Source organism: Diadema setosum, chromosome 5 (assembly GCF_964275005.1).
Source record: "Diadema setosum chromosome 5, eeDiaSeto1, whole genome shotgun sequence".
Taxonomy (NCBI): Eukaryota; Metazoa; Echinodermata; class Echinoidea; order Diadematoida; family Diadematidae; genus Diadema; species Diadema setosum.
Genome location: NC_092689.1, coordinates 31,034,667 through 31,062,012, shown reverse-complemented (window position 1 = coordinate 31,062,012; position 27,346 = coordinate 31,034,667). Strand labels below are relative to the sequence as shown.

The 27,346-nt window shown below is 38.5% G+C and overlaps 1 protein-coding gene across 1 annotated transcript in view; it reads right to left on the bottom strand.

Annotated features, from left to right (window-relative positions):
- LOC140229283 (uncharacterized) overlaps positions 1-22,404 on the bottom strand; it is an 87,590-nt gene extending 65,186 nt beyond the window's left edge. Inside the window, exon 1 of the mRNA XM_072309558.1 lies at positions 22,320-22,404. Within this exon, the coding sequence (XP_072165659.1) occupies positions 22,320-22,404 (85 nt within the window). The remainder of the gene's footprint in view (positions 1-22,319) is intronic.
- Positions 22,405-27,346: the final 4,942 nt, after the last annotated feature.

The window sequence follows — 27,346 nt, the reverse complement described above, 5'->3', positions numbered from 1 at the left end:
AGCGTCGAACAAAAGGCATGCCCTCGACCTTTCATTGCCCTGTCGCCAGTTCTCCTTGAACCGCACCCACTCTCATTAATGTTTGATCCTCGTGGAATCTTGCCGTTGTCCCTCGAGAACAAAGACCGCACTACCAATCACACTCGCACGCACCCGAACACGCCACCACACATAGCGATCAATAATATCCTCCTAATGGAGAACTGCATGTTGTCATTATTCAGCAAACCTTGGCACAGTCAGAATATCCTGCTACGAGGGCTAATCCTCTAATTTCCACTTTCGAAAGAAAAATTGATTAAAAATTAAGTTAATGCATCCGTTAAGGCACAGCTGCAACTGACAGCGTTCATGATCAGAGGTGAAAATCAAGGATTGTGCTTTTTCACATTGTGGAATTCCAGTGCTCAGTGTTTAAAGGTCCAGTTTACCTTTGGGAGCAGTGATTTAAAAACTTTTGAAGATATCACATTTGATGCATATGTGTAGGCCTGTTGTATCACAAAACATCCTACCATACAATTTCTTTTTTTCTTCTTCTTTTTTTTTTTTGCAATAAAGCCTAACATATAAGGAGGCATCAGTATTTTTCTTAATAAACCATAACTGTAGACGGTTTAGTCTGGAAACATTTTCATTATAATTGTTGTTCACATTTTGCGCATTTAACAATACTTAACATCAATGATATGGATTCAGATTTTTACAGTGATTGTTTCTAACCCTAACTCACATTTTAGAACTTTTCTAAAGCACCAATACTGGGTTTTTGTTTCATCTGCAAAAGGTAAATTATGCCTTGGCTTTAAAGACCACGTCACAAAGGTGCCATACCACTTCACGTCGGACGTCGACCCTGACTGGGCCATGCATGGTGACACACCAGGTACGGGTAATTTTCGCTTGATATTTCCTTCTTTCTTACGTCATCGCCATCACTGTCACTTTATCTATCCACCCCCCCCCCCCCACACCATCCCCACTCTATTGCCAGCCCCATATACGCTGTTGGATATACTTTCAAACGTGAACAATGGAGCTATATATATATATATATATATATATATATATATATATATATATATATATATATTATTATATATATATACGAAAGGTCAACTCCATGCATGGGCCTTGCCGCAGAAAAATCGTATGTTTGACAGTTTATATGTACCTCGGGAAAAATATATCATAAATGGTAATTATGTAATTTGCTGAGCAAAACGCTCCAGGATCGGAATCAACCTCATATACCACTTTGAGGAGAATAAATTATATTCAAAATACATCACGCAACTTTTGAATGCACGCCTGTGCTACATACATACATACGGGGGGAGGGTGGTGGTTAGGAGGCTTAACCCCCTCCCTTCTCGCTCTCGAATTATTGTTTTGTTTTCTTTGTTTTGTTTGTTTTGTCTTGTCTAATGTTAATTAGTTTGTTTGCTTGTTTATTCGTTTACCCCCCCCCCCGAGTTCTTCCTTTTGTTGTTGTTGTGTGTGTGTGTTTTTTTTTGTGTTTTTTTTTGTGTTTTTTTTTTTTTTTTACTTGAGAAGCGGCATTAAGAAAATGTGAAAAATGTCTTTTTCTTCTTTTTTTGTCATGACCCAAACTTAACATCCCCTTCCCCCCCCCCCCCCAGCAAAAAGGCACCTCCCTAATCCGCCCCTGCACACACCAAAAGCACAGACACATACACACGCGCATGCACAAATTGCACGTTGTCTGATACCGAGCACGAAGTACCGAGTTCGCATTTCGCGACCTCGACTGTTCATCATGCTTGAGCGACTATGACGTATTGTCTGCCTGTTAATTCGATATAAATTATACTCTTGCGTTTTTGCACGTGGACCAGAAAATTGCAATATTATGAACATAATTTCTCGAAAGGTAGTTACGATGTCACTCATCGTCCATGATAACGAAAGTTCGTTTCTTTCAGTCTACTATAAGAAATTCCCATTTTGGTCTCTTTCACATGACGAAAGAAACTTTTTTTTCCCTCACTGGGATATTTATTATTCTCTTTCATCTGTATACGTAATACATCATATTTCAAATAACATCATACTTTTTCGAATTCAATACAATATAATAATTATTATACATCAAGAAAAAGGGTGTGTAAAGAGACACCATTTTTTCTGAAACACTTGCAACTTATGATTACTTCTTGCAATAAATTTCTCTTTATCATAATATTCCCTTATACTATATTTACATAAATCAAAACGAGGTATTATTTTTCTTATTTTACAAACATAAATTTCATATCTCACAAGCATGGTAATACAATTCAATGCCGAATTGTTAATACCCCCAAAACCAAATAATTCATCAAGAAACTTGATGAATTTTACTTCAGCGTCTTAGTCAACACTCAAGGATATTAGAAGGTCCCCATATAATATAGGTTTTCCCGGCCAATTTCGCACTTTTGTCAGTCCATTTGATAAAAGGTTCATTCAATTTAGCGAAAATCCTCGTCACTGCACATTCTGTCATTCAAAATTGCAACTTGTTCATTCAATTTAGCATTTCGATCAATGAAATTCGCACATGTGCCTTTCGAATTCGTAAAACGGGCATTCAAATTGGCACGTGCTCTTCAGTCATTCAAATTCGCCAGCACTAGCGGAAAATGGTATTTCAGTCATTCAAATTCGCCAGCACTAGCGGAAAATGGTATTTCAGTCATTCAATTTCGCGTATGGGCAGTCAAATTCCAAACATGTTCATTCAAATTGGCGTAATGTTATTTCTATTTTGAAAAGGTGAGAACTGTGATTTATTTGTATTTAAATGTGAATTTTTGCTTCATCCATGCACACACTGTTATGTATATAGCAAAGGTATCTTTGACCATAAATAATTCAAGTTTGTTGTTCTGTAACGCCCCTCTTCTTTTATACACGTCATCAGAACTATACATGCACCAGTACCATAGATTCACTTCACTTTCTTATGTCCAGTCATGGTAGTACGAGTCAGATACAGGCGTATCTCTAAAGAAGACATTGAAAGAATCATAGAAGCATTTGAGGGTAATAACCTTTACAAACTGATGGCTAGAGCTGATCCAAGAACTTTATTCTTAATGATGATTAACGCAATATTGCACCCACCAAATGAAAATAATGAAACATGCAGATGAAAGAAATAACCACGATGTAAATTGAAACCTCCCAATTAACGTCCAAACAAGCTTAAGATTAATGTATCTGTGAATGAAATAATGTTATCGAACATTATAAACACATACACATATTTTAACAGTACTGTTGCAAAGGTGATATCAGAATAAAGAATGAATACGAAATATGAAATCTTAAGATGCTTGCAAACAATACCTATGATGAATGAAAATGGGAAAAAAGGAATAAAAGCATCAACGTGTCTGCTAAATTGACTGCAGTAAATGCGAAATTGGATGCCCAAGAATGAATTCGAATGACCGAGCGCAGCGTATACGTGATCACGTGACTATATCATGCTGAATTGAATGAACGATTTGCGAAATGGTGCTTGTCTTACGAATTTGAACTGAAAAAGTGCTGATTCGAATGATGTTAAAGGTAATTTGAATGCTCCAAAATGAATTTGAATGAAAAGATTATAAAATTGAAATACCGAACATGCCATCTAGGCTAAATTGTGCTAAATTGAATGCACAAATTAGGAATTAGACTGAAAAAAGTGCGAAATTGGCCGGGAGAACCTATAACATGTCATTTTGGTTTACTCTAGAACAACGCTTCTAAACATTTTACAACCCAAGGGCCGCTTTGGCTCGTGCACTGTTTTTGGAGGCCCAGTTAGATCGAATACCATTTTTTATATATATATATATATATATATATAGATTTCATTTTTGGCCGACATCGCGAGAGCTTCGCGGCCCGCCAGTGGGGCCGCGGACCATCGGTTGAGAAGCACTGCCCTATAGAATACCACTGTCGATACTCTCTGGGTGAATGTCTGACTATGCCCCTATTGAATTGCACTGAACAGTTACTCAGGTTTCGCTTATTTCAGAATATAAAGAAAATGGATATAATTGTGTCTCTTTGTAGAAAGTTCTGCCCAAGACGACAGGTGGCAATAGAAAAGAATGCAGCAATTGGATGAGGACGGCGTGGCACAGTAGGATTCGAAATACGACCTCCCCAAACAGATCGATAGACGCTGTTGAATAGCGCCGTTTTAACCAACTGAATGGCACTGGTGTGGTAATAGTTCGTTCTAAACGCCAGCCGTATAACCCATTCTTCTCTCTATCATCGATTTTGTCGTACTGAATGGTAGACAAAATTGCAATCTGAATGGTTTGGTCAAATGCTTTTATTTTCGGGTTCGTTTCGTAGAACATTCATGGCGGAGTCTGGACAATGTGGCGTTAACTCGACATTCCAGGCATTGACCACTCACGTCCACCACCATGTGACGGTGTTACGTAACCACAGCCATTTTCAAATGCCACTAGATACACGTCCGATCAAAGAAGATTGGAAATGTCCCTTGGTTCTAACAGCTGCCTTTACATCTTCATCCCTTGAAGTTGCAAAGGTACTTGATTGGCCTGATACTTGACACAAACCTACTTGACTACAGTACAGACCTTATTGCAGAAGTGTTCTGCCATCTTTGTCGTATTCATTGTATGACTTTGGAGGAGAGATTCTCTTGGAAGAAATAAAGCCCGGTGGATTATGAATTTGCATTCCTTTTCTCTTATGTCGAGCGTCCGAGAATATCATCAATGTAACACTGACATTATGCGCCATCGAACAACACCACTAAAACAAAGTGTTACATGAGTAAAATCAATGTTTCATGAGCTAGCTTACCACACAATCAATCGATCAGGCACAGTGGTTAGAAACTGTATCACCCTAAAGGCATAGAGACATAAGATACTTCGGAAGATTGCGATAGAGTGCCCATATTGTCCCTGTCACACTTTGCCGGATAAGGCAAACGCATGGGAACTGAAGGTCGATTTTTGGCATCCGTTGATATCCGCTAAAATGCGTTTCATGTCCTTTTTATCCTTTGGATGGACATTTGTCTTCCGGTGATGTTCGTCAGAGTGGCCACAAAAAAAAAAAAAAAAAAAAAAAAAAACTTTGTGAATGCACAAAGTTTTTCCTCGCCAAAAACGGATAGCGCGATCCGACCCTTGTTCTATAGTTGCACGTTTTCTCCTGTATCTGTACTGGACTTTGTCGTTTTCCTCGCGTTTCGATCCGCTAGGCCTCCTGTAAAGTCCGTTGCTGCAGAATGCCAACATGGCCCTCCAAATGTATATTACCGCCTGGAGGAGGAAACGCAAGCAACAGAGAAGGCAAATGCGGTCTAAGAAGTGGCAAATGGGTCCTGAGAGACACAGGCAATTTGGTTTGTATGACCAATTGTCATAGACACAAAGGCGAAACCAATTCGAACTACATTGCTTTTAGTCTCCCCGAATTCACCATGCAAATGATGTGTTTCAGGTGAAAAGGTGAGAAGCACATCAAAAAGAAGCAAAATGCATCATAATGTCTGAAGGTCGGAAAGACCATCATCTTCTTGGCTTGGGGGAACTTCTCACCCCTCTTTGACAGGACAACAAGTCTATCGGACAAGTAAGATTTTCAGTCAGTTTACTATCATGGCTGTTGTAAGATGAACAAAATTCACGGAAGCATGCATAATTATCATCACCTATAGTATAATACACTAGTTGTAGGTTTTACGAGCAAAAAGGGCCACCTTGATCAGATTCACTATCGTGGGGCAATGAAGTATACTAGTATTCGATATGACTGGGCATCGGCTGAGATAAATTATTGGATATTCACAGATTAAAAGCTATGAGTGGACTTTGAGTTGAAAATGAGACAATGAGTAGAAGCCATCAAAATCAAAACCCATGACGTCAAGGTTCGAACAGCATTAGGAAATCTAAATGAGCCATCTCCACTGTCATGTGACTGTGATGCATTTGATTTGATGTATCAAAGAAACTGTTCGAGAGAAAATGGAGACTGTTTCAAACCTTGAGTCCAAACTTGAAAAATGTCTTGCTGACATTGATATTTGTGACGTAACATTGGGCATGAATGAAATTGATTTTGTGTAAAGTGAGAGACTTTTGAGTAAATCTGCATGTAAGTGATATTTAGGACCAAAGTGAAGAAAGTGGTGTCAAAGGTCTAGCAACAAGTAGCCAATATATTGAGACGAAGGCTAAGTCTTGGCCTTCGATCCCTTGGCATAATGATGAGACTGGGAGCTGATATGAGATGTGAAGTGAAGTATACAGGTATACAGAACTGGCCGAGTGGTGGACGCTCCAAGATGATGTAATAAATGTAAAGCCCGATAGCCGTCACGTCAATGGATCTCTGACGTTCGATGTACCTCTCATGCGTCACCTATTTGTTCCTCGTGCGTTTTGTCCTGTGGGCAAGCAGTTCATATTCGTTTCTCATTCGTTTGCGCACGTTTCACTCTCCTGTACACAATTGCCCCAGGTGCGTTGTTTCTTCGTTTGGTTCGGCCCCTATACCGTGCACGTACGCTCTTTTAAAACGGAAACTTTGCACTTCGTGAGGTAACAGAATGTAGTGCATATGTTGCGGAGGGTTCATAGCGAGCTAGTTTTCCCTCTACAGAAATATACTCAGTAAAGACAATAATGACACATATCATTTTTGGTTCTGTTTTGTTTTATCATATTTGTTGCTGCGGTCGTTGTTCTTTCATTAACGTAGTGTTAGGGAAAGCCAACTGAAGAGAGAGAGAGAGAGAGTCCCGTCAATATCTTGAGTTGCGACGCTGCGACAATAATTCACAATAGCTGACCCCATGGGCATTACACCTGACATCAACTGACCCCCGTGATCTAGAAATTGAGTAAACCGTGAAGCCAGGGTCAAAGCAAGGAGGTACTAGGCTCGCCTAGTACCTCCTTGGTCAAAGGAATACCATGTCCCGTGCCATGCACAGTTCTGTCCCCTTCCCCTCCCCCCCCCCCCAAAAAAAAAGTCTGCAAGTGTCAGCTGACGGAACGAGAATGAGTAAGGCAGTATTCATATTTATGGCTTAACGATATAGTTCGGGTAAGGAGAGGGTGAACAGCCACACGAAGCAAGGGACAAGGTCATCAAAATGTGAACAACGATCATTACTGGTTCCTAATCTAAATGAATCTTGCGATTCATCGCTTTTGCTCGAAGAGCAGTCGACAAAACCATGAAACTAGTAGCTCCATGACAAAACAATCCAGGAAGCAATGATCGGGGCTGGCTTCCAGCAAATCTGTTCTCCGCGAGATTATGATAACGACGACAATTGAAGACATGGAAAGAGAGAAATCGGATATGCCAATGTTAGATTAAATGCACTTCCCACGATTACGTTGTCGCACACTTTCGATATGTTGTACTTATAATATAGAATTTGAATCCTTGCCGATCTAAAAATAATTGCTAATTTCGTCTCATACGGCTCGCATTATGTGGTCGTTTTCGAGTTTACCTTCGTTTGAATAGTCCAGCTGTTAAAAATATGAGCTATTCACGTCAAATATTTCTCATTGTTGATTTTATCAATTGAACATCATGAAGTGAACACAAATGCAGATCTGTCGTTTTAGATACAAATTTTACAGAAGTATTTTACTCAGCACTTCCATGAACTGTATTCATGTGGCGAGAAACTCTTAAAGGTATTCACAATCTACTATCAACAATGTCAAACATTCTCTACATTTACCATCATCTTCAATAGGCGTTTTCACATCAGCCCGATGTTTCGAAACAGCGCGCTATTTTCTGACTTGGGAAATTAACCCGATCACGAAATAGCGCGCTATTTGATAATGAGAATACAAATTGGCGCGCTAATAGATCGAGAAAATTTCTTGAGTCCAACTCGGGAAATTTCCGAAATAGCAGGATAATTAATCCGAACTAGCGCGCTATTTGATAATGTTCGGGCTGATGTGAATAGGAAATGAAATAGCGCGCTAATTTGCGATTGGCGAAAAATATCTCGAGCTTGGATTTTTATCGGGCTGATGTGAAAACGCCTAATGAGGACGAAGATTTGGCTGTTGGTTGAAAATCTATGACACCTGCCCTGTAATCATAAATCATACCCCCTGAATGAAAAATTACAGATTCTCACTGGTCTTACAGCCGCGAAAATATTCCTCTCCTTTCTCATAATTTTCTCTTATTTTGTATATTTGTTGAAGATGCAAGCAGGTCGTCAAATTCCTCAGTGTATTTGGAGAGATCATATTATAATGATGTAATTAAGGGTTATCTCGTTAACATAGCAGAGGCGCTCTTAAACCATCTGAACAAATCCTTGCGGTTGGTTATGGTGATTGTGAAATTCTGATGTTCCCTCCTGGATTGAATGCTCGGATGTTTCTGGATTGCGGTCAGGCCGTAACACTATAAACAGTGGCAGCAATGAGGAAGGAAGGTTTTTAACTGTGGTGTCAGTGACAGCGTGGGAGAGTAACGGTCAATTATGGACCGGGCATAGATACGCCCAGCAAGTTGTCGCTGTTCTGTTTTTGCTTGTAATCACAGTTCACGGCCTTACCTTCACTCAACTACGCCCCACCAAACTAGCTGGCAATGCAGCTTTCTCCTCTACTGCTTCCACCAGGATGTGGAAGAATAAATGTATTGTATTATTATTATTATCATTATTATCATTATTATTATAAGCTCCCTCCTCTTTTGAGATCATCACCAACACCGATTTTTAATTTGAAGACCTTCTTATTCTGACATCTGATCTCAATATTTGCACTGGACTTGTACTGTCACCAGGGAGGTGGATTCCACCTCCCTGCTGTCACTGCCTGGAGATAATTTGTACATATTTTATCTCCTATGGCGACCAGGGATGACATCTCATAACGCTTTGTATCCAGCGGAAAAGGCGCTCTGAAAGTATCAACTATAATTACTATTATTACTATTATTACGATCATAATTATGATTATTATTATTATTATTATTATTATTATTATTATTATTATTATTATTATTATCATTAATATTATCATCATTATCATTTATGTTTTAGCTCCATCATATTCGGGATAAAATATAACCAGTACACAGACGTGCTTTTTCTGTTTGTTCCAAGAATTACAGTAGATTCCTTGGTGCATGTCCTTTGATAACGATTGAGTGGTTCGCGGAAGACGATTAACGGCCTTGGTGAATGTTTGGACGGACTAACATACGGAAGATCACGTAGAAGCCATTAAATCCGCAATGCGATGCGACCAGGCGAATCGATAGCAGATTGTGTACAGGGAGGTGGAAAGAGTACCTACCTGTGTATGTATACATTGCGAGACCAGGGAGGTGGAAGAAGAGACCTCCACCTCCCTGGTGAGCAAGACGGCTGTCATTAGCGGATCACACTGGTGAAAGCTCGGAAGACTAGCATGACCTATGTCCATTTTTGACATACGCACATCACAAACTGGTTATGTTCGCTCGTACGTGCGTAGAGTACAGGGTTATGACAGGGAGGTGGGTTAGGAGAGGCAACTGTAGAGAGCTGATGGGAGGGTGGGAGGGGGGCTTGTTGGTCGATATATAAATTAAAGGCATTATTTACCATTTGTAGATAAAACAAAAACCCAGATTTATGCAGCTGTCATTTGTATGACGCACCTCTTGACCCCCGGGATAGGTGCGTCAAAGTACCAATGTGCGTCATACCTTTTAGGTACCATGACGTACCCTCCGTCACAAAAAGTGACCCACCTCTATGAGACATTGACGCATTAACCAGTCAAAATGGTGACGCACCTCTTCGTGAAAATGACTGACCCTTGACGCACATGTTATTCGCAGTACGTGCCAGACTGGAATGCTGCAGAGCTCTGTGTGCGCTCACGCAATTCGCTGCCTGCGAACTGTGTACACCGAACGGAACTTCGCCCGCGTGAATCCCTATCGCCTACGGACCCTGCTGGATGTTTACTTCGATCGCCGTGGTACTGTATCCCCATGTTGTGGGCGGCTGGGGAGCGTTAGTATAGTAGCTTAGCTGCACACTGTAGCCAGCTGCCATTACACTCCAGTACCCTGTTTCGATTCGAATCGGGGTAGAAGCGTTCCGTTGTGCAATGTCTGCTTCTTTTTCTCTTCTTCTTCATCCGCTTGTCCCTTGCCTCCCAAGTATGAAATGATTTTTAGGGTGTTGTGTGTGTTTTTTGTAACGTTATTGCATCATTTTTCTGCAAGGAAGAGGTGAGTTTCTGTTCGTGTATTGATGTGCACTGCAGTATGTGCAGGTGAAAAGCGTTCGAACTGTCTTTCCCGAGTATCGTGGAAGCTCGATGTATTTCTCGGCCTATCAAAGGAGATCTCATACAACAGAATACTTATAACAAACTATTTTCCGGTCAAAATGAATTGATTTCCTTTGTTTTGTATCGTTTATTGACTTGATCCTAAGGATCTTGTCGCAATACCGAGTTTCCAATGTGTATTTATTTTCACCTTATTTTCGCGTAGCTTTCGGTGCTGTAAACTGTTGCTAGGGCCTAAGCCTTACCGTTCTCCACTGTCGTTTCTCACACATCGTTTGGTACGATTTCTTCCATTTTATATCACTTTATCCGTTCCCTTTATACTTTGAAGTATTTGACGTAATTCTTTCAAGTGTCTCGCACTGCTATTTTCGTAACGGCGATTTCTCCGCTTTGCTGCAATACTTTTTCGAATCCAAGCGACGAAGTTTGATACCAGCCGCTGTAGTGTGCCGTGTGTTGTCTTTTCTAAATATTTGTGTTGTTGGGAGGTGTTGATACTTTGTATGTGTTATTTATTTTTCTTAATGTTGATAGGAAAAGGCTAAAATGGTCTGAGTGATGTCTGATGGCGATGATGATAACTATGCTGGTGTAAAAAGACGGCTTACTGTGAATGCTGAGCGTACGTGCCGTTCGTTCCATTTTACTTTCCCTCTTCTTCTTTCCCCCTTACTCTTCTTTCCCTTTCCAAGAATGATAAAAAAAAAAGAAATTACATACACCTCACAACAAAATAGAACCACGTGCTACCAACCTTCGTAAAGTTAAATCTAAATGTTCAATATCAGCAAAGAATAAGGGGAAAGCACGAACGACAATAAATTAGAGCGAAGAGATTGTTTTACATGCAGTCTCTTCGGCTCGAAGAAACTTGACACCCCACCCCTCTCCCCTTGTGGAAATTTCCACAAAAGCAGGTGCCACACCCAGGTGCGTGCCAGACGGAAGAATGCGCGCACTGGAATAAACAGCGTGTAAATATCATGGAAATATCGATCGAAGAACCAGCTCATTAGTTGAATTCAAGGAATCATTGCAAAGATATCGTGATTCTATAGCCTTTCTTTTGGCGCATAGTAGGAAACATCAAACAGTCGAATATAATGTACTTGATCGAATATCTTATGTTCCCTGAACAATAAAAAAAAAGATCGATTAATCAGTCAATTAAAAATGCAACTGAGCCAGAAATACTTAAAAGGTCTCGTATGCCCAGAGAAATTCACTACGAGTAGGTTCAATGAGATGCAGTCATCACCTGGTTAGGCAACAAAATCATGACAATTAATTTCAGTTCACGCTCATGATAACTGCTTATTACTTATCAAAGTTTTGGCTATCAACATTCGTTCGTAGTTGTTTTTTGTTTGTTTTGTATGTTTTTCCTCGTGAAAGACGTAATGATTTCTTCGTATCGAACGTAGACTGCATGTTTACCGTTTATCCAAACAGTAGGCGCCTAGGCGTACTTTCTGAATATATTCCGAAATTTCTATCAACATTTTAAATATATTACAAGACTCCCAAATACCAGTTGAAAAAAATTAAGAAATCGAATTTTTTAGATATGAACAACAACAACAACAACAAAAAAAAAAAATGCGTAGGAAAAAACCACTTCAACCTCGAATGACTTCGAATTTCTCTAAACCGTTCCTTAGTTCATGGACATCCCATAGAAACGCGTGTTTTGATATACACGTTGCTATGGCAAACTATCTAGTTTCGCGAAACTACGGCCTGGCCACAGTAATTTTTTCCGTAACCTCCCGCCTCCCCTTCCCCGATTCGAAAACAGCTTGATTGAAGCCCCTGCCTATTTAAACACGAACCTTATTAAACCCAAGTTAGGTACATGGTTTATATGGCTAGTGTTTAAATAGAATTTACTATTTTAAGTTAATGCAGGTTTTAATAGACTCTCAGTAATGTTAGTTCCATAATCGTTTGTATGTGTTTTGGGGCCTGGCCTCTGCCATGCCTCGCCTTCTGTATACGTATGTACGCGTGTACTGTATGTATACATGTACCACATGGTCGACATGACGCACGTGGTTTTGCTGCAGGTTCCACGGTCGACGGTCGCTGGATGCTACACTACAGTGAATACGATTGAAGGATAGCGAGCTTCGCGATGCCGCGGGCTGTATGTGATGATTTTAATCACAAATCGTGTTTGGTAGTGTGGTTTTGGAGCAAATTTGTACTCAAACTTTCTGAAAAGACCTTTAGTCTGACATCAGATAGAAAAAGAAGACATACGAGAATGAAGTGAGTATCAGTATGTTATAATAAAACTGATTGAAAATTGTGTCATTTTCGCGTTTCCAGGAGCCGGTGAATTCGGCCGACTCGCGATCGCGAGTTTGTTTTATTCTGTTACGGAGGGATACCATGCCCCATGCAAGAAGCCTCGCAAAATTACATGACGGTCCCATTAACGAACCTTTTGACACACTCTGGTTAAATGACCGACTATGACGCACATAATGGGTCAGTATTGTGACGGACATTTTGCTCCCGTGACGGCACCACGCGTCATCAAATTGGTGGTACTTGACGCGACCATGACGCACATTTCCCGGGGGTCAAGAGGTGCGTCATACAAATGACAGCTGCATTACTTCTTCAAAATAGTTTTAAAATGTGAGTTACGGATAGAAACAACCAATGTAAAAATATGAATCAGTATGATTAATGTTAAGTATTGTTAAATATACAAAATATGTACAGTAGCAAGAATAAAAATGTTTCACGACTAAACCGTCAACAGTTATGGTTTAGTTAGAAAAATAGTAATATCTCCTTTTTTAGGCTTTACTACGGAATTTTTACATGATAATATGTTTTGTGATACAACTGACCTAAACATATGCATCAAGTGTGATATTTTGAACATTTTTTTTTTTTAAATCATTGCTCCCAATGGTAAACAGTACCTTTAATTCAATTACACTCCGTTTCGCTGTATATATTTTTTTCTTACTTTGTTATCAATTTGTGAATGTAATGTCAGGTGTTTGATGTTAAGTTTTTATACTTAGTTTTACACAGTAGTACACATAAAGGGTATGATTACTTGTGTAAAAAATATATTACCATTATGCTACTGTTGTACAGCGTTAACACCTTATGATATTGATTTTGTATCATTTGAATAGTATGGATAAAGATTACTGGGGAAAATGTGTGTGCGCGTGTGTATGTGTGTTTGTGTGTGTGTGTGTGTGTGTGTGTGTGTGTGTGTGTGTGTGTGTGTGTGTGTGTCGGCTCCACGGTGTTGCATTTTATCTTTAAAGGACAAGTTCACCTTCATAGACATGTGGGTTGAGTGAATGCAGCAATATTAGTAGAACACATCAGTGAGAGTTTGAGGAAAATCCGACAATCCGTTCAAAAGTTGTGAATTTTTAAAGTTTCTGCTCAGTCATGGCTGGATGAGAAGACTACTATAGCTTGTGATGTCACATGAGTACAACAGTATAAAGAAAGTATAAAGAAAATTCACCTTATTTTCACTTTTCTCGCATAACAAAAGAACACTCGACTGCTCTCTTTCAGAGGGCAAGGGGAATAATATTATCCTTAACATACATCAGTAACAAGTCCAAGATGTAATGTGCACTTTATTCAAAAAGTAAAATTTTGTGAAATTCTCTTTTTATTTTCACTATATCGTTGTACGCATGTGACATCACACACTGTAGTAGTCTTCTCATCCAGCAGTAATTGCGCAGATACTTTAAAAAAAATCATAACTTTTGAACGGATTGTCGGATTTTCCTCAAACTTTCACTGATGTGTTCTACTAATATTGTTGCATTCACTCAATCCACATGTACATCAAGGTGAACTTGTCCTTTAACGCGATAAATAGTGATTACTCACGCGTTCAACCTGATGTAACCATCTTTCGTACAGGAGTCTGAAAAGTTCGAATTAAATTGTACCAGGGAGGTGGAAGTCCACCTCCCTGATTGTACCAAGTCGGAATGAAGTAGGTTGAAAAACTATTCAATCTACACTGTTCATTCAGGCTTGCTTCTGTGGCAAATCATCCATTAGTGATGTGCAGCCCATAGAGAGAGAGAGAGCGAGAGAAAAAAAAAATAAAGTCTGTTGTTGATTCAACCTTTGAAATACTTTAGCGATTATTGTAGATTTCGGAGAGAGATAAGATTGTCAACCGGTTCATCATTCCTCTGACTGCGTGTTCGTCTATGCAAACAATTTGTCATGAGAACGCTGACTGCAAGTGTAAAGTCCTTCAAATACATACAATTACACATACATACATACACGTATACACACACGCACACACACACACACACACACACACACAGTATATGCATATGTGTGTGTATGTGTGACGGAAGAAAAACTTGCAGTATAGACGTTGCCAAGCCCCCTTCACGTTATACATACGTGTGTGTATATATACTTTTTGTTTGAAAATGAAATTTGTAGAATTCTCTTTTTATTTTTCCATATTCCGTTGTCCTATGCTGTGATAATGAATCGCTGTAGTATATACTTCTTATCAAGTAAAGACGGTACCCTAAACTTTGAGGGGAAAAAAAATCATAACTTTTTACATGGATTGTCTGACTTTCCTCAAACTCCTCTGATGAGGTGTCAGTTTTTAATTATTTTCATTTTCAGTAACATGCTATAAATTAAAACCACCCTATATTTCACTCTATATTTGGGGCATTGCTTATAAATCTACCCACTTTTGATTAAATGAGCTTATCATTGCATGAAAATGGATTGTTGAGGGTTTTTTTTTCTGTCGACCTTAAAGAGGAAATCCACCACAAAAATAAATAAACTTCAAAAGAATGAGAAAAATGTTTCCTGCAGAACGATACAAAAATGACAAAAATTCGACAAAAAATAAGGAAGATATGACATTTTGAAATTTTACATTTTTTCGGAAAACATTTCTTGACCAGTCCTTATTAATATTCAGGTCAGAAAGCTGACGATATCATGCGTTCACAATTTCTTATTCATTTCATTCACAGAAATGACAAAAATCTCATATTTCAGCTGTATAGATATAAAACTTGTCTAAAGACCACCCAAAGTAAAAAAAATAAAAAATACTAAGTCTGATATATCTATTGGCATGGTGAAAACATGTTTTTACTTGTATTAGTTCTGTTAAACATGACAATTTTTCCGAATTTCATTTATAACATACATGAAAAATTGTGAGGATATGACATCATCAACTCGCTCATTTGAATATTCATAAGGACTGGTAAAGACATGTTTTCTCCAAAAAAAAAGTGAAATTTAAAAAAAAAATGTCCTATCTCCCGTATTTCTTATACGAATTTTGGCATTCTTATATCATTCTGTAGGGAATATATTTCTCTTTCTTTTGGAGTTTAATTTTTTTTTTTTTTTTTTTTTTTTGGGGGGGGGGTGGATTTCCTCTTTAGAGCGTGAGTCTTATTTCCTGCTCCTTCCCCGTCTCTCCTTATGCTTCCTTGGAATAAACAGGGAGGTGAGAGGACTCACCTCCCTGGAATAAACAAATCCTCATACAGGGAAGTGGCGTCAGGGAGTATTGAGGGACGCCATCGGTGCACGAGAGGCTTTTCTGGAGGTTGCATGCACCAGCACCAGGGAGGTGAGACTGTACCTCCCTGCATGCACTCAGCAGCGGACACGCACGTGTAGCAAGTGGAATGCACCTGTGTGTGTGTCTCCTCTCTCTCTCTCACTCACATTGAAGCGGGAATAATGACGGGATAAAGCGGATTACTTCCCACATCAAAAAACAGAAAAAGGAAAAAAAAAAGGTCCCGAAGCATGGGGGCTTTATTGATACAGGCGCTGTGCGAATGATCTCCATCGCCGTCGTACAATTTTTATGGAACATCATCGGATTAAAGAGAGAATTGAGACGGTAAGGCGTATATACACTATTATGTGATTTGATTGTAAAGACACGTGATAAAACGCGTGCACAGGTGTGGAGATTAGACAAGAAGAAAAAGAAAAACAGGGATAATGCCAACTCAATGACAAAATGCTCGTCCCCAATTTTGGATAGGTATGCACGGATGGCATGGTCCTTGGGTAAGGTGAGGTAATTGCTCGTCGAACATGATTGATACCATGCTGAATAATTTGGAGTTTTATATAAAAAAAAAAAGAAATTAAACAATCACGACAGAATCTTGATCGTTGATACACAAATGACCCCAGCTCATCAAACACATACAGACAGACAGGCACACACCCCCCCCCCAAAAAAAAAAAAACAACAACAACAACAACAAACATAACAAAATTAAACAGGAATCTAGCCAAATGAATCAGCCTTGACATTTTATGGTGTTTTGTTGTTGTTGTTGTGTTGTTGTTTTATAATTCTCTTTCGATTGTTTAAACATGAAGTGCTAAATGGACTCAGTTCTTTTGCTTCCCTTTCCTTAGTCAGATGTTAGTTGTTGTAATTTTTTTTTTATAATAGCATCACAGTCTCGTTAGAATGATACTAATTTAGTGGATTTGCATAATGAAGTATACTGATGATAGTGGGAAAAATCACTCTGGGTGATGATATAATCTCAGCAATTTTTCCGTATCTCAAACTACAAACTTCCAATTGTAGTCAAATCGCTGTAGGTTTCAATGCAGAACACATCTTATTCGTCTGGGCCTGGACCTCGACCTTTCTATTCTAATCGACTGATTGACTGAAAAACACACATACGAACACACACACGCACGCACACATACACACATACGGTGGACAAATGTTAAAGTATTGGCGGAAATGAGAATTGGGCTTTTAACGTTTTGCAAGATACCAAGAAACCACTTATTAAATAGTACAGGGCATGCAATTTTAAAAAGAATTCAAAGTTTATTTGATGAAAATCGGTCTTCGAATGGCTGAGACAGAAAAAAAACGAAAGCAAAAACAAAACGATCGTAATAAAAGGCCGGTCCCACCTTTTATTATGATTGCTCTCATTTGGATATCTCAGCCATTTCAAAACCAATTTTCATCAAATAAACGTTGAATTCCTCTTGGAATTACATACTGCTGCATATTTCATAAGAAATTTCTTATTATCTCACCTAAAAATGTCAGAAACCTGAAGTTAGGTCTCAACCAAAACTATACGATCCCTTTAAATGCCCCTTGACATCCAATTCTAGTCAAGTATCCATTCGAACATCTATTTCATTTTCGCAAAGGAATATACTTTTTAATAGTGGGTACCTCTTATATTTCGCTGAACATGTTTTAAATTTACTTTTCACAGTTATGGCAAGCAGGTTTGTTTTAAACGAATAATGATTGGCAATTGATCTCCTGTATGGGCATCTCTCTCGGATACCTTGTTATTTTGTGCTCAGTTAAAAAAAAAATGAGATACATTTTTTTATTGCATTGAATTGAATGAACTGCATTGAATTGAAATTCAGGTCAAAATTTTATAAAATCATTTTGCGGTAATGCTGGGCGATGTGATGAGAGCGCTACAACTTTAAATAAATACTAATCCTTTTCAAAGAGAAAAAGAAAACAGAGAACTTTCACATTGGGACAGTCAATTAAACACTGCAGTGCTAGTTGCTTCAAATCTATTATATTATTGGGATACATGTGCACTCTGAATTCCAACTTTGTTCAAGTACATTAGGGATGCATTTGAAAATATATCGAACTATTCATACGGTCAGCCCAGGGTGTTCCACCTCCCTGGTCAGCCGGAAAGATAACATATTCGTAAAGCGCAGCGGGAGGGGGTAACCCGGTAACCCGGTTGCGGATTGGAGGTCACTAGGTCGCTTCAAATTCTGACTCCTAATTGGCCGATTACTGAACACAATTGTACTTCAATGAGGTTAGAAGTATGACATAAGTTCGCAGTAACAACATACCACACAAATACCAAAAACTAGTAACTCCGACGACAATGTTTTAACAGCAGTTTAAATGTCTTGTTACAACGGGTGTTATGTTAATTAAACAAAACAAAAAAAAAAAAAATTCGCAAGATGGACTGCTTCGTTATACGCATTAAATAACTGCAACCTCCTATGGCAATTTTATGAAAACGGTCACGAAGATTTACCGAATTTGAATTAATTTTACACTGCACCACACAGTTTCAACAGCTTTAAAAATGACTGACGAAAATTCTCCCTTAAATTCACATCATGTCTCTTCCGTCCTGCCGAAAAGAACAAACTAAACGGTCTGTTGGGTCAATTAAAGAAGACCCGGAAGTTGTTCTGGTAATGTAATTACTGAAATCAGGTGTTTACTAGATTTGGCTTCACACTGTGATTCTCTTCAAGGCAAAACGTAAAAAAAAAATGACGTATCTCCGAGATGATAATTATACATGTATGAAATGCCAACCATCGATGAACGTAGACGAGCTTTATCACGTATCAGCTGAAGATAACCATGGGCTAGGTCCATGAGATAACTAACCGCCGCGCGTCGCCACACACAGGACGCACCGAGACCGCCAGCGTCGTACGCATTGCACGCAAACCCAGAACTAAACCAACGTCATTCCACCGGAATCTCCATACTCGCTCTTCCGCATGAAATGCCACCCTCATTACACGAACCTGTGTACCCATCACTTCCCGCGTCGCTGGGGTTCTCAAAGCATTTCTCCGTGAGAGGCCACCCAATATTTCTATAAGGTAGGCAAGGTCGTCGGCTGAAAATCAGAAGCGATCGACACTTGACCTCACAGGTTTTCACACCAGCCTAACACAACTTAAAGCCATCGGTTCAAGCCATTACCTAGATATAATAGTATTGAAGTTTCAACTTAAAGGAATGATTTGACATTTGCAGTTGAAACAAAAATTCAGCTTTAGTGATTCAAAATAGTTCTAGAATGTGAGTTGGGGATAGAAACAACCAATGTAAAAATTTCAATCGGTATGATTAATGTTAAGTATTAGCAAAATGTGAACAATAGCTATACATGTAATAAAATGTTTCTAGACTAAACTGTCTACAAATTTGGTCTATTGAGAAAAATAGTGATATCTCCTTTTATTTTAGGCTTTATTACAAAATTTTTACATGTTAGGATGTTCCGGGATACAACTGACCTACACATATGCATTAAACGTGATATCTCAAACATTTTTGAAATCACTGCTCAAAATGGTAAATAACACCTTGTTGGCTCAGTCGGTAGCGCGTCTGCCTCACGGTCCTAAGGGCCCGGGTTCGAACCCGAGTCTGGACTGAGCAGGGAGGTAGAAGCAGGGAGGTGGAAGAATCCACCTCCCTGGTAGAAGCGAGAACTGATTCACTCATCGCAAAGAGCAGGGTGTTTAACCCGGTGAAGTGGTCCCACCTCACATCCAACTGGACCACATGGAAGACCAGCTTAAAGGGGATGGCCAGTAGCTGATTAGTGGGAATCAGTGGGAATGCTGGGGGATGATTGTTCTTGTGGGATTCATTTAAGAGTACATTATATATCTATTGTTGTGTGAAAATTATTTGCTTCAGAACAGTCTCATATTCAAGTAATGTGCAGTTTAATGCCCCGTCACTGTACAGGCATGCTAGCCTGGAACCATTAAACTGCAAATTACTTGAATATGAGACCATTCTTAAGCAAATTATGTTCACACAGCAATAGATACATAATGTACTCTTACATGAATCCCACAAGAATTGGAACAATCATCCCCCAGCATTCCCACTGATTCCCACTGATCAGTTACTGCACCATCCAGCCATCTTCTCAGATGGAAATGAACAAACAAACAAACCCTTAAGTGTATTTGTATACCGTATATACTTTTTTTCTTCTTTGAAGCGTAGATGTATTTCTTGGATTCATTGATTTTGACTTATTGCCATTATGGTAATAGCGTTCGTAGAATAACTGAAGTAAATGATGGATGTTATTTTGATTTTGTGTAGTGTAAGATTTTTAATGTTGATAAAAATAATTAGTGCGTTAATTTCGGATATACCGAGTGTGTTTTCTTCTGGACCCCTCGGTAGAACAGCTCCATCATGAGGGCAGAGCTGAGTAGGGCCATCCAGCCGCAGTTTCATGTGCTTTTGTGATAATTTCTTTGTATTATTCAATAAGAGGTGAAATACATATTTCATTTTGCGGAAATGAAATCAGTCAATCGACCGCATCTACTAAATTGTTTCTTTTTTTTTCTTGGCATTTCCTATATGAGATTTGAATAGCATTTCGTCTTCCAAGAAATCAGGAAGCTGAACACAACTGACTTCTTTTGCCTATGTCAAATCAGAACCGGTAGAACGATTCATTGTTTTGCATCTAACCAATATCATCTTTGTGGATATGATTATTGCCATGAACATCTTAACTACTATCATGATCAGAATAGATATCAACATCAATATCCTCGTCACTATCATCGTCATAATTGTCTGTTATCATCTCAGACACTTCACCGTCTCCAAAGTTCTCACGATTAAAGAAAAAAATATTGAAATATCGTTTAAGGAAATTATAAATTATCCTAGGTAACAGGAAATTCATGCATGACCCGCTCCAGAATTTTTGGAATAATCTCCCTCCGTTTGTACGGCAGACAGGCAGCTACATTTAATAAAATTAAGAACAGGGTTAAAACCCATCTTCTAAATAATGATACGTAGTTTGAATCATATTTGTTGTGATTGTTTAATATTTTGTAATGCGCTGTGGATTATGTTAAAGTAGGTGAGCAATATAAGTGCACTTAATTCATCATCATTATTTTGTTTATTAGCACTTAGCATCATTTTTGCATGTGATCTCGAGACATCAAACAAACAGCGAAATCGTTTCTGCGTGACACTGACGATAAAGGAAAGTAATAAAGTCCTAATAACTTTTAACGACAATGTTAAAACAGAACTATCATGATTCATTATCACTTTGTCGGTATATGACTATAATGGATCAAAAACCTACAAGAAAACCTACAAAAATACATACACGAAACGATGAAAAAAAAAAAGGTGTCGTTTTACCACGTCCCCCTAACGGCGGCACAGGGCAGGAAGCTGGGCGATGTTTCTGTTTATCTGGCCCGCAAATGACACTTGTCAGTGCTCACTTTACCAGAATTACGCGTCCTCTACAGCAAGTTAAAACGCACGTGTTTTTCCGATTAGCGAGTGAATCACTACATCACGGCATAATCCGGCACATACAAGGCCATTAACACAAAAGCGTACATGTTTAGGACGCCGAAGAATCCAAACTATCAGTCTGTCACTCTCTCGTAAAGTGAATTAAATGTCAGTTACTACACATTCGTCTACCTTTATGACGATTTGTACTTTCCCACGGAAAACAAAACTAGAGAGAAAACTCATCTTGGTACCCCCTACGAGAGAGAAATGTAATGTAAAATCATTTTTTTCTCCTGTCCGAAAAGAATGCCCAATTTAATTTCCACTATAACCATCATATTTATTATCATCTGGGTCAACTCTCTTGGCCTCCTTTTAGAACAAAAAAACAAAAACAAAAAAAACAAAAAAAAAAACAAGGCAAGAATACAATATTCGTCTGCTTGTTGTACAGGCAAAAGACGAAATGGCATGATTTATGTAACACAGAGCTAGACCACTTCTCTGTATTTTCAAGGTTGTGGGTCAGATCATGAAGCCTTCAGGCGAACTTCTCCCATCCGGGGCCCATCTTCGCTACTCGTGCCGTCAAACGGTTGTACATGTCTTCGCCTTACATACGGAGCCAGTGGAATACGCGTCGACTATGTTGACGTGATTAGGAAAGTTTGTTTTTTTCCGTCAGGCGACGAGTTTTAGAAATACGACTTACAGCGTAAAAAAAAATATATCTACCGCAAAAGTTGAGCAAGAACAGAACAGAGATGAATAAAAAAAAGAGTACATGGTTCGCAAAGACACAGCGAAAATTTACACTAACTTGACCAGCAAGCGGATCGACTTACCCAAACTTTCGGCAGAGAGAACTGGGTATATAACCGCGACTGTGGCGAGAAATACCCTCACAGATGAAGCGCAGAAGTAATCCATGCTGTCAGACAAGGTTCTCAAACTTGGGTCAGCGAAGTAAAGATCACTTCTGTCAGATAATCAAATATAACTTATCGAGGGAGGATCCGAAAAATTATAGATACACTCCAATAGACTGTTTCCGAAGGGTTTTTTATGTCCCCTTCTTGAAGGAAGAAGGGAGAGTCAAGCGAATGGAAATGTGAGAAGGTTTCTCAAAAGACTTAAAACCCACTACAGTGTGAGCGGTGGAGAGAGAAAAATTGACTACCACTCGACGACTCCCAGCCCCCCGCCGAAAACCGGTGTAGCGTAAAGTCCATGTAACACTTCTTGACGCTTATCCTTCTCTGCGCCGTTCCAATCACAGTATCTGTGTGCTCCCTTCCGAGACGTATTCTCCAAACAGCAGGAAGCCGAGATAATCCTCAGAATGTCAGTGATGCACTCCTTTCTCTTCTCCAGGAAGCTCGAAGGTATCACTTCAGGCTTGTCGCTGGCACTCTCTGACAGCTGTTACACTTTTCAACGATGTCTAAGCAGCAACAAAGTATATAACGAGTCTGCCTGTCCGGTGGCACTGCACTGACTGGTAGTAGGGCAAATCACACAGTGCTAAATATCTTGCCCTCCAGTGATGGATGGCGACCCCGTGTATGTTCCGCGGGGGTTAGATGGAGCAATGGATGATTCTTCAGACGTCGGCAAAACTTCGGCGCACCGCGGCTCTTGGATTGCCGACTCTTACCGTCGGCTCTTCTGGAGTGCGTGCGAGTGAACCAAGCACGGCGTCAATGCTGAAATAGAAACTTTTTTTTTTCGACCTCGCATTAAAGTTTCTGAACTCCTGGGCGCATGGATTTGATTGGACGAAGCACGGCTGCTGTTGTTGTTGGTGGTGGTGGTTTTTTTTTTTTTTTTCGTTTTCTTTCTCGCTGTTGTTGTTGTTGTCTGCGTGTGCTCCCTATATATTTCCCTTCTGTAATCCTGTTTCCACTAGACGCTAAGAAACGTACGCACGCTTGAGTTTCACAGCGAGGTTGTTCTGGCCTCGGCGGTAGAAACCATCTGCAGTGATCCGTGCGCGAGGTGCCGAACCTTATTATTAGTCCAACAAATAGTCTACACCCGGATTTATCGCAGACTTTGATCAAACTCTCGCTTGGGTGATAACCATTCGTACTGATTTTTTTTTTCTTAGTTTTCTTTTTTTTTTAAATCTACCTTTCTTCGCATTTCTGTTTCCTTTCGATTCTTTTCCTCCGCGTCCAACCAAACTTGCTTCATAAGGTGCCCTCGATGATGTATTTATACCGGAATCCCTACAACTCCTTTGCCCTTTCCTTCTTTAGTTCATGGTTCGACTCGATACGATACTTCGATACATTGCTTTTCAATCAAAAGTACTTCTTTATAAGATAATGTCTCGGTCAAAACATCAAAATTTCAATCCAGTTATAACACTTTGCTCCGATCTAAATAGGACATTCTTACAGCACACTTCTCTTTCTGTCACTCAAGAGAGGCGGAGGGTGAAGACGCTTTGACCGTTGTAAAACCATGGAGCTGTGGCTCCATGATAAAACAAAGGGAAAGATTTCCATGAGCAGACGAAACGGAACTTCGGAGACAGTCCTCCTATATATTATGTTTGGATAAATTATGAGCCGCTTCTTCCATGAAGTGTGGACATTTCCGTTTTTTCATACACCAGCCGTCTAAAGCAAATCCAAGAGTAGGGAGGCGTGTTTTATTACACGGCGCACATGACTTTCTCAAAAGCGTGCGATTGGATACAGTAAATGGTCATGCGAGCAGAGTCCGCTTATGTGTGTCGACTGACGCTCAAGTACCGATGCCTGCGCACAGGCGATGGGGGAACTCGTTGGTAGGCATGGTAGGTGGCGCTCTACACAATACCGCAGACTGCTTTTCTGCGGCGTGTAGTGATCCACGATGATGAATCGCAGCCAGTAACATGTATTACCGCGACACTCCCACATAGAAATGAAGAAGAAAAAGAAGGAATGATAATTTCTCGGAGAGAGTGAGAGGGTGGGGGGGGGGGGGTCGATAAAACAATTCAAATCCATTTTAAGCCTATTAATCTTGACCAACGTATCGTCGTATCAAATATCATGTTGATATCATTCAAAATTTTACAGTTCAAAATCCGTTCTGAGATCACGTTAAGATATGCAGAAACGTTATTCACTGAAATTGATAACCCAATTTCTAAAAATGTTATTATAGGTTTGATTTATCGACCCCCTGATCTGAATTGTGAATTATTTTGTGATGAATTGGATTTATATCTCCATAAGATAGGTAATGAAAGTAAACATGTTTTTATTTTTGGTGATTTCAACATCAACTTTTCCCCCACATCCGATAACAATAATTCCCTTAATTTTATGCATTTAATGTATTCATATGGTTTTATGTCGATAATCAATAAACCCATCAGGATAAATCCGCACTCATCAACTCAGATTGATAATATATTTTCGAATGTGTATAATAATACAATTACGGGGGGTATATTATGTTCTGAAGTTTCTGATCATTTACCAATATTCTCAATTTGTGAATGTAAATTGGGTCGTAACAAATTACGTGATAAAATATGGTATTATAAAGAGTCAAAACGTAATGTGGAATTGTTGAAACAGAATTTATTTTTAGAGGAATGGACAGATATTTATAGTATTAATAATGTTAATTTGGCATATAAAATGTTTTAATGATAAATTGTATTATTATGAAAATAATACTCCTTTATGTAGAATAAAAAGTAACCGAAGTAAACCAAGAAATCCTTGGATTACAAAAGGTATTTTGAAATCCATAAACACTCGTAATTTTTTTGTATAAGTTACATATTCGTAACCCAACTGAATTTAATTTGAATACGTATAAAGTTTATCGAAACAAATTGACAAAATTGATTCGTTTATCCCGCAGATTATATTTTTCTGATAGAATGAAAAAGGTTTCTTCGAATACTAATGCAACATGGAAAATCATTAAAGAGGTCCTAGGTAAAAAGCCTGATTCTCCGCCAACGGATGATATCACATTAAACGGCATCAAAATAAATGATCCCAATATGTATGCTAACTCATTTAACTCATTTTTCGTTAACATCGGTCCGGAACTTGCTACTAAAATTAGCAATACTTCTGCTCATTTTACAGATTATCTTTTTGACCAAAATCAAGAGTCTATTTATTTTAATCCAACGAGTCCCAGTGAAATCGTTAGTATCACTAAATCTTTAAATTGTTCTAAATCTTGTGGTTTTGATAAAATAAGTATGGTGTTATTGAAAGAAATAATTTATCCACTCGCAGAACCGTTAAGCCATATATTTAATCTTTCTTTATCACAAGGTATTTTTCCTGATCTGCTGAAAATAGCGAAAGTTAATCCTGTCCATAAAAAAGATGATCCTCATGAAATTAGTAATTATCCTCCCATTTCTTTGTTGCCTTGTATATCCAAAATTTTAGAAAAAATTGTTTATAATAGACTTCTTAAATTTATTAATAAGTATGATTTACTTATTCCCAATCAATATGGTTTCAGAAAAAAATTATTCAACTGATTTAGCATTAATACAAATTTATGATAAAATTACGAGTGCTTTTGCAAACAAAGAACATGTTGTAGGTATATTTTGTGATTTGAGTAAGGCATTCGACACTCTTGACCATTCTATTTTACTCTCCAAACTTAGTCATTATGGTATTCGAGGACAAGCACTTTTATGGCTTAAAGATTATCTAACTAATAGAAGACAATATGTTACTTTTAATGGTTGTGAATCTGACCCCCTTTTAATTAAATGTGGTGTTCCTCAAGGCTCAATTCTGGGCCCACTATTATTCCTTCTTTATGTCAATGATATCATTAATACATCCTCTCTTCTCTCTTTTGTTCTATTTGCTGATGATACCAATATATTTTATTCTCATACAGATCTTAAGATTTTAAATGATACTTTAAATATTGAAATTAGTAAAGTATCAAATTGGTTTAAGTCTAATAAACTATCTTTGAATATAAAAAAGACTCATTTCATTTATTTCAAACTTCATTCTCATAATGAAGATACGCTGATACATATTAACATTGATGATATTCCATTAGAAAAGAAAACGAATTCAAAATTTCTGGGAGTGTATATAGATGAAAGTTTGACTTGGAATGAACATTTGCATTATGTTACAACGTGTATTTCTAGAAATATAGGGATAATTTCCAAGCTGAAGTTCTTTCTTCCTCGTTCAACTTTATTTCTATTATTTTCCTTAATTCTCCCATATATAAGTTATTGCAATGTTGTATGGGGTACTTGCGGCTCTACCAAAATAGATTCTATATTCAAATTACAAAAAAAAAAGAAGTTATACGTATTTGTACAGGATTGCATTTTCTGGCTCATACTGATTATTTATTTCATGAGCTTAAAACATTGAAGGTTTCTGATTTGAATATTATTCAAATAACAGTAATTATGTTTAAATATATACATGATCAACTTCCATCATCGTTTAATAACATGTTTAGGTTTAATACTTCTGTCCATTCGTACCCTACTCGTATATGTAGAAATTTCCACCTTTTGAATCCCAAATTATTAGTGACACATAAATCTATAAGACATTCGGGTCCGGACATTTGGAATAATCTCCCGGATAATATAAAGTCCTGTTCAAGTATTTATTCTTTGAAAGCCTCACTAAAACGATATTTGATACAATTATATTCTCCAAACCAATTAAGTTAACAAATATTTATAGTAAATGATTGTCATCTTATTGTCAATCTCTATTTTCTTCCTTCAACTGCATCTTGCACTCTCACCTGCAACTGCACTGCACTCACCTGATCACCTTCCTCCAAGAGAGTTATGTCGTTGGATAGTCATTTTATGAGGCCTCCATCCATTTCAAGCTTA